Here is an 8,244-nt window from a genome sequence, read left to right as displayed (position 1 = left end):
ACCATTGTGTCCCCAATATTATCCAGACCCTCAGTGAGTTTGCTAAATGAATGAAAACCTAGAATTCTATGAGCTCCAGAAGGGCAGGGCCTAGAAGACCTCCTACCTTGGTACTGAGAACACAGGCTGGAGTCAGAAGGACATGAATCTAGGCCGGCCTGTGGCTCACTTGGGAAAGTGTGGTGCTGATAACACCAAGGCCAGGGGTACGGATCCCTATATAGGGATGGCCGGTTAGCTCACTTGGGAGAGCGTGGTGCTGACAACACCAAGTTAAGGGTTAAGATCCCCTTACCGGTCATCTTTTTAGGAAAAAAAAAAAAAGAAGCACATGAATCTGGGCCTCAGCTTGGTTTTGACCTTGCCATAAGTTCCTGCCTCCTCCTCTCAAATGGGCTGCAGTCAGCATGCACTTAAAAGGTTTTAAGGAGAGGTAACCGGCACACAGTAGGGGCTCAAGAATGACTTTCAAGACACCCACCATTTTCAGGTGAGAGGATGCCTAGCCCTGCTCCTCAGAGTGCTTCCAAGCCCAGCCAGGGATGAAAATGAACGTGGATTTATTGAAATTGGTTTTGGAGTAGGTGGGTGGATAGTTGGGACTTTCCAAAGAGAACTGTGGGGAGAAGCCAGCAGCGCCCGGCTAAGTGGGAGCGGGTGGCCAGACATAGACCCTATCTCAGGCCCAACTTCTTCTTTTCCTTCTGTTTCTTGCGAACCACATCCAAGTTCCGGTCCTTCCACATGCTCTTGCGAAGCTTGATGGGGCGCGAGCCCACGTATTTCCCTGTGGGAGTGGAGGGTTCAAGTCAGGCTTGGGGTTGGGCTTAGGCTAGATGCCTGCCACACCCACTGTCCCTCACCCACCATTCATCTCACGCATGGCGCGAACATAGTCACTGGGGTCCTTGAAGCTGACGAAGCCATAGCCCTTGGTCTTGCCTGTGCGCTTGTCACGGATCACCTTAGCCTTAAGGAAAGATGGGAAGCGGCTGAAGGCGCGTGCCAAGATGTCATCGTTCACCTCATTGCCCAGATCCCCACAGAAGATCCGGAAGTCATCTGGGGTTGGGAGAGAGAAAAGGTCAGAGGATGCAGATGACTGGCCCAGTGTGTACCTTATCTGAATGACCCCACCTTCCCTGGAAGCATCCCCCAGTCCTCCTCCCTCTGTATCCCTGCAGTCTCTGCCTGGGGACCTTTTAGTAATAACAGCCAACACCTGTATAGCATTTACCCCGTGCCAGGCCTCTGCTAAACACCCAGAGAGATTTTTACACATTTGGTGCTCCCAACAACCCTTTTACACTGAAGCACGGAGAGGTCAAGTCACCTGCACAAAGTTATACAACTAGGAAGCGGCAAAGCTGGGGCAGGCACTCAAGCATCTGGCTCCGGAGTCCTCACTTTAAAGCTCCAACTGTAGTGCCCTTCACCCCCCCATCTCACCCATTCTCATGATAAAGCCCCTAACTCTGTCCCAGCCCTGGCCTTTCCTCTGAGCCCCTGTGTCCATTGGTCTCCTGGATACCTCCCCATGGATGTCCCCTGGGCCTGACACCCACCGGCCTCCCATCATGACATGTACCACAGGCTTAATCTTTCCTCAGCTGTGCCTCTGCAAAGTGTGAGCTAATTCCACCTTGAAATTTGAACATATGGCCTGACCTTTCTACAAGGCTGATCTCAGCTGCCATTCTTGGGCATATTTTCTGGGTTGGGCCTGTTCTTCTACTGAACATGCTCAATCCAAATGAATCCCTATCCCCATGTGGCACATACTATTATTCCCTTTTTGGAGATGAGGACAATGAGACTTCAAAGGCTAAGTGACTTGCCCAAGGTCACAGAACTGTAGTTTTAAGCCTGAAGAGGCCCAGTCCCAAGAGAGAAGATGGTCCCAAGAGAGAAGGCAGAAATCAAGCACCCACTGGCAAGTGGGTGTTTCCTTCCTCAGCGATTGCTGTGGTTGCCACATGGCTTCTGTGATAATTAAGGACACTCTTTGAGAACAAGTTAGGTCACCCCAGCAGGAAACAGTCTGACAAACTCAGAGGGTGGGGCCTGCTACAAGACAACTGACCTAGACACTTTAAAAAAGTAGAGACACAAAGAGGTGAGAGGGAGACCATTCTCAGTAACAGATAATCTAGAGACATAAAATTACATGCATCCTGGTTTGGGGAAAAAATAGTTATAACAGAATTTTGGGAAAACTGGGGAAACTTGAATATAAACTAACTATACAACCACAGAATTCCTGTTAATTTTCTTAGAAAATGAATCCTGAGGTACTTAGGAGTGAAGAAATAACTTCACCTATAATTTGCTTCAAATGACTAAGCAACAACAACAAAAAGACATATACATATGTTTTAAGTGAATATGGCAAAATGTGAATTGCTGGATCTAGGTGGTGGAGAGATGGCTGTTCACTGTGCCATTCTGTGATTGAAATTTTTCATAAGCTGGGAGAAGAAAGAGCACTCTTTGACCTTTAGCAAGCCAGGCCCCTCATGAGTAAAACTGGGGTTAGAAAACCCTAGGTACCAGTCACTTCCACCAAGTATGGCTGGGTGGGGAACCTGCCCCTCAGAGCTGTAGTCTCATACTCCATGACATGCGCTAACAGTGCCTGCCTACAAAGGTGTGGAGTTACCTGGTTCACTTTCCCTGTTTGTAGTACCAAGGTGGACAGCTTGGCCTGTCCTTGGCTGAACAATGCCTGACCTCACCCTTCAGCCACTTACCAGCATCCCACTCCAGCAGGCTGGGGTCCTCCCAGCTGCTCCCAGCCGCTGTGCGAATGCAGCGTTTCAGTTTCTCTGGCTTCCCTTTCTTCTTGTCTTCACTCAGGGGCTCTGGGACCTACAGAGGAAAGGGGATGGGGTGCAAAGGGCTTGGTGTTGGAGTCTCCCACTCTCCTTTACCCTCTGGCCCTCCTACCTCCACAGTTAAAAGACTGGATGTGCTTTTTGGTGTGGGATATGTGTATCTGCTTCCCTATCCCTCAAGTCCTCCCACCTCTTGGACAGAGGACTAGGTGTGTTTGTGTGTGGAAGCTCATGGGCGCCTGCCTGCCCTGCCAGGCCCTTCTGTTCCCTCACTGCCATGCTCTCTGCTTACCTCAAGAGCCATGAGGCCAGGGGGTGGCTCAGGCCGAGGGGGCCGGGGTCGTGGACGCAGAGACAGGAGCTCAGGAATGCGCAGGGGGGGCAGTAGGCCACGTACTACCTCTAGCGGGAGAGGCAGGGGCTCAGGCTCAGGCATTGGCATGGCCAGGGCTAGTGGAAGGCTGGGCCCAATGACTGCAGGGCCAGTTGGGGCACCTCCTGCCCCCACAGCCACTGCTGCACTAGCTTCCTCTAACCCGGCTGCCGCTGCCACCACTGCCTCTTCCTTCTCTTTCAGGCCCAACCCCAGGCCTAGGCCCAGCTCTCGGGGTGCTGCTGGCTCTTCCTGTGGGCAAAAGGAGGGCATGAGGGGAAGCCAGATCATAGGCTTAGACCTTACTTCCATCCCCATTCTAAACAACAAAGGAAAGGCCTGGGAGCCAGAGAGCAGGCGAGAGATGCCTAGGCAGAGAAAGGAGTCTCCAGTCAGACAGCACAGAAACAGAGAAACACACATGGAGAGAGAGACAGATACTGGGGTAGACACAAAGAACAAATAAAAACATCAAGACAAAAAATAGAAAAATAGAGACAGAGATAGAAATATACCCATAACATGTGTTTCTCTCTATATTCTCTTTACAAAAGGAAAAAAAAAAACCCATAAAAATTCAACCACAGAAAGAAATAAGGAAAGAGACAGAGACAAAGTCAGACAGTAAGAAGGAAAGAAACAAAAAGCCAAGGGAGAGGCAGCCCATCAGGCCTGGATCCAGGGTCACCCTGCCCACCACACCTCTGACCATTAGATTCCTGACCACACTTACCAGAGGAGGCCTCAGAGCAGCCATGGAGCCCAGTGGGGGCCCTGGGGCCCGAGCCATTGGTGGCAACATCATGGGTGGTCCAGGGGGCCCAGGGAGAGGGGGACCCACGAGGGCCTGGTGTGGGGGCCGCAGTGCCATAGGGCGGGGACCACCTGCTGCAGAAGAGAGAGCAGAATCTGTCAGGGTGTTAGTGGGGAAGTCGAAGGGCTTTGGGGGAAAGTTATGTGGCAGGGATGATGACCCTGGCCCCCTCACCTGCTCTCTGTAGCACGTGGGGGACGAAGGCCGGACGCAGGATTGGGGCCCTCTGAGGGGCCACAGCTGTGGGAGAGAGAGATGGGGGTGTGTGTCATGGGGGACCGGGGCACTTGGAACAAGGTGCGTGTGTGTAGGTATTCTCAGCATCCAAGAAATCCTGGAGAAGAGTCTGGGGAGTCTTCTGAGAAACGTGGGAGTCTTTCTATTGGTTCATTCAGCAAAAATTTACCACTGAGGGTATCTCTGGGCCCAGCCTTGTTGTGGGCAGTGCTAGAGACACACCAGTAGACCAAGGGTTCACAGAGAGTTCTTGGTCCAGAGGAAAAGGGAACAGACCCATTGCTATAGAGTGACAGCCCACAGTGATCAGGGCTGGAATGGGGGAAAGCCCAGGCAGGGTGATCATGGCTGGGACATGGGAAGCCCAAGGAGCTGTTGGAACTCAGAGGAGTCCTCTGACTTAGTCAGGGGGACTAGAGAAGGCTTCCTGAAGAAAGGGACCTATGAGCTGAGACCTGAAGGACAGTGAAGAGTCAGGCAAAAAGTGAGTGAAAATATTACTGGCAGGGAGAACTTTTATAAGCAAAACCTTTTTCTCTTTTCAGTTTAATGTGACTGTAATAGAGGATGTGGGGGGGCTGAAGAGCATCATGAGAAAGTTGAAAGATCAGCAGACACACAAACACAGCCTTCTTGGCTGAACCATGGATGTCCTTTTGAGGGCAATAGGGAAGCCACAGCAGGGCTGGAAGCTGGGCAGGGTGACTAGGTCAGATTTGCATTTTGATCAAAACCACACTAAAGAGTACAAGATGCTAAAACTTCTTAGATATCATCAGATATAAGAGGATAACAGAATTTAGGTGACATAATTAACAAGTTTGATTTAATAGAGATATCAGAATTTTACATCCAAATAAGAACACACACCCTTTCCATACATATAAGGAAATAATGTCACAAGTATTTAGAGTGCGTGTAAAGGTCACCTAAATGACAAGTCATAATGTGGAGAACGGCTTGTGGAGAGGGTAGGTTGGAAGATTATGGCTGAGTGACAATGAGCAGGGGAGAGAAGGATCTCAACAAGAGCACTGCTTGCACATTCCAGCAATGTTCAGGGCTCTTGGAGAGTATATGGGGATTTCTCTCTGCAAGGAGCCACGTCACGTAAGGTTTTGACTGCCAGGTGAAGAGCTTGGTGTTTGGATGGTTTACTCATCCTATGAACAGATAGTTATGTAATGCTTACTATGGGGCAGGTACCAAGACTTCTGCCTCTCATGGGGCATATATTTTAGAGGAAGCAAGAGAAAATAACCATAATAGATAAGTAAATTGTATAGCTTATTACAAGATGTTAAAAGCTGTGCAGAAACACAGCAAAGGTTGGAGGTTAGGAGTGACAGTAGTGGGGCTGGTTTGCAATGCCTAGGTTAAGGCCAAATTGACTTGAAATAAACCTGAAGTATTGCATTATGTTTGTGCTTTAGGAAGATGACAACATCAGGGTGGGGATGAAAGGGAAATGGTAATTTAGAGCAGTGATCTAGGTGAGAGGCTGCAGTCATCTAAACAAGAGTGCCTCATTAAATGTGGGGGTTCCTAGCCCCAGACCTACCTGCTCGCCGCAGGAACATGGCTTCTCGAGCCTCTGGACTGTCCAGGTGACTCCGATCACCGGGGCCAAAGCCAACTGTTGGGAGGGGAGAGACAAGGATGGTAGGAGAGTTGTGGGCATCCCTTTTTACCACCCTGCCTGATCTCCTGACCCCCTCATCTTGCCACTCCTTACTTACCTGGGCCCACAAAAGGAGGGCCACCCACCATGGGAGGAACCACTGTGGCTGCAGCAGCTGCGCGGGCCTCCAGAGTCTGTTGGACCTGTTGAGGAGGAGGTTGAGGTGAGGGGCCTGACAGTGCTCCCAATCTGCCCTGGCTGGCTCACCCTAAGGGTCCAAGAGTTTCATCCTTTCTGCTCTGTGTGGGGTTGGCTGTCAACCTTCAGGTCTTAGCTAAATGTCACTTCTCAGGGAGGCTTTTGGGATCACACTAACTAAAACTGTTCTTAGCTAGCCTCTTCCAGTAGCAACTTCTCTCACCACCCTGTTTCATCTTCCCTATAGCACTTAGTACTATCTGAAATTAAGTCCAACCTGTCCTCTCCATCTCCAATGCCACCACTGTGGTCCAAGCCACCATTATCTCTTGCCTGGATTATTATAGTTGTCTCCTCCTTGATCCCCTTAATTCTGCCCTTCTCTCTATAGTCTATTCTCCAAACACAGCCAGAGAAACCCTGTTAATCTCTAGTTTGGACCATATCACCCTTCTGCTCAAAATCCTCTAACAGCTCCCCATCTCAGAGTAAAAGCCAAGGTCCTTATGGTGGCCTGCAAGGCCCTACAAGATCTGGCCTCCATCACCTCTCTGTTCTTATCTCTTCCCACTTTCCTCTTTGCTCACTCCAGTCACTGGTCTCCTTGCTGTTCCTTGAACATGACAGTAATGCACCTTCCTCAGGGCCCTTGCACTAGCAGTTCTCTGCTGGGAATGCTCTTCCCCCAGATATCTGCATGGTTCCCTCCATCATTTCCTTTATATTTTTGCTTAAATGTCACTTCTTCAGAGAGGCCTTCCCTGTCTGTGCTGATAAACCTCTGCCCTTCTTACCATACCTTGACCTGTCTCTACTGAAATATAAACTCCCAAAAGGCAGTGATTGTTTTCCTGTTTTGTTTTCTGCTATATGCCTAATGCCTAGAATAGTGCCTGGTACAAAAAGGCACCTAATAATTATTTGTTGACAGAATGAACGAGTTTCACTTACTTATTTTCACTTTAATAGTCAGTCTTTCTCTCTCTTCCCACTAGCTATATACGAGTATAGCTGGCTATTGAGCATTTGCAATGTGATTAATGAAACTGATAAACTCTTTAACATAAATATAAATTTTAAATAGATATAGAACATTCCGTCACTGCAGAAAGTTCTACTGGTCAACAGGTTCTAGAATACAAGTTCCCAAAGGGCAGAAATATTGTGTGTCTTAGTCATTACTGTGTTCTCAGTGCCTGGCACATAAAATATTTGTCATGCTAATTAATCAACAAGCCAAAACGTCAATAGCTCTCTGTGTACAAACACTTACTGTGTTCAAGGCATTGTGTTCCCTGACTTATATGCCTTAGCTCAGCCGTACCTGCTGGTACGTGTTGGTTGCGATAATAGGGCGGATCACAGGAGCCGCTGGGACCTGCATCGCTTCTACCGTGGGCACCGCAGGCACAGCAGTTGCAATTCCGGTCACTGGAGCCCCCAGAACTTCCTGCTCAAACCTAGGGGAGCAGGACAGACAAGCTCAGGACCTTGCACCAATTCTGGAATGCTGGGTATATCGCGACAGCGCCTTCACCCCTGCCAACCTCGCCCCTACCCCCACCTCCACAACCCCGAAGGTGCCACTTCTCCATGATAGAGTCATATCTCGGGCCTTCTGCGGCCTGGAGGCTCCAGAGTTCGGTGACTCTGGCTCTGGGACGGCTTTTATCACACCCTATCGAGGGCCTTACAGGGCCATCTCCGCCTCCATTTCCTTCAAGCGTTCCTCGCCGCTCTTGCCCGGGATACCGGCGCCAGGGCCCGGGACCACGGGTCCTCCTGCACCCGGGAGTCCCGGGGCTGGCCCCGCCCCAGCCATCGCTGCTGCCGTCGCTGTCGCCGCAACCAGTCTCGGATTAGCCGCCGCCACCGCCGCCGCCGCCGCCGCTTCAGCTGTCTACCCTCTGGTTTCCTCAGGGCGGGCGCCCGCGGATGACTTTTAGCTAAAGCGACGGGCGCTGGGTCATGGCGTCATCTATCCGGGTCCGGTCACACCCCCAAGGAAGAATATAGGCCAATCAGAGTGCGGCAAGACTAACGGAACAACCTGAGTCTCTGAGAGCGCCACGAAGGGAGGTCACCACTCCTTCATGGAGGAACATGAGCTAATGAGAGCGGAGCAAAGTCAGTTGGTCCCATCCCTAATGTGGAATCTGGGCCTTTG

At 50.4% G+C, this 8,244-nt stretch overlaps 1 protein-coding gene across 3 annotated transcripts; it reads right to left on the bottom strand.

Annotated features, from left to right (window-relative positions):
• Window positions 1–543: 543 nt before the first annotated feature.
• Window positions 544–8,005, bottom strand: RBM42 (RNA binding motif protein 42). 3 transcript variants are annotated; one of them, XM_063111431.1, is made up of 10 exons: window positions 7,772–8,005; window positions 7,402–7,537; window positions 5,998–6,082; window positions 5,820–5,894; window positions 4,196–4,261; window positions 3,941–4,116; window positions 3,127–3,459; window positions 2,751–2,868; window positions 868–1,062; window positions 544–787 (listed from the first exon to the last, which is right to left on the bottom strand). In XM_063111431.1, the coding sequence occupies exons 1-10, from the start codon at window positions 7,897–7,899 to the stop codon at window positions 675–677; spliced, it is 1,425 nt and encodes a 474-aa protein (XP_062967501.1). In that variant the 5' UTR covers window positions 7,900–8,005; the 3' UTR covers window positions 544–674. The 3 variants fall into 3 exon arrangements, with proteins under 3 accessions (XP_062967501.1, XP_062967502.1, XP_062967504.1); XM_063111432.1 differs by having other exon boundaries at window positions 3,941–4,095; XM_063111434.1 differs by lacking the exon at window positions 4,196–4,261 and having other exon boundaries at window positions 3,941–4,095.
• Window positions 8,006–8,244: the final 239 nt, after the last annotated feature.

This window comes from Cynocephalus volans, chromosome 10, assembly GCF_027409185.1.
Source record: "Cynocephalus volans isolate mCynVol1 chromosome 10, mCynVol1.pri, whole genome shotgun sequence".
Taxonomy (NCBI): Eukaryota; Metazoa; Chordata; class Mammalia; order Dermoptera; family Cynocephalidae; genus Cynocephalus; species Cynocephalus volans.
The sequence above is the reverse complement of the archived record's forward strand: the minus strand, read 5'-3'. Positions and strand labels throughout refer to the sequence as shown.

What these genes read in the sequence shown, in the direction of transcription:
- RBM42 (XM_063111431.1), bottom strand. Translation starts at nt 7,899, where the DNA reads ATGGCTGGGGCGGGGCCAGCCCCGGGACTCCCGGGTGCAGGAGGACCC. An exon ending in CAACCAACACGTACCAGCAG is followed by an intron (nt 6,083 to 7,401) that starts GTACGGCTGAGC and finishes CCTCCTCAACAG; the next exon opens with GTCCAACAGACTCTGGAGGC. An exon ending in CCACGTGCTACAGAGAGCAG is followed by an intron (nt 4,117 to 4,195) that starts GTGAGGGGGCCA and finishes ACACCCTGACAG; the next exon opens with ATTCTGCTCTCTCTTCTGCA.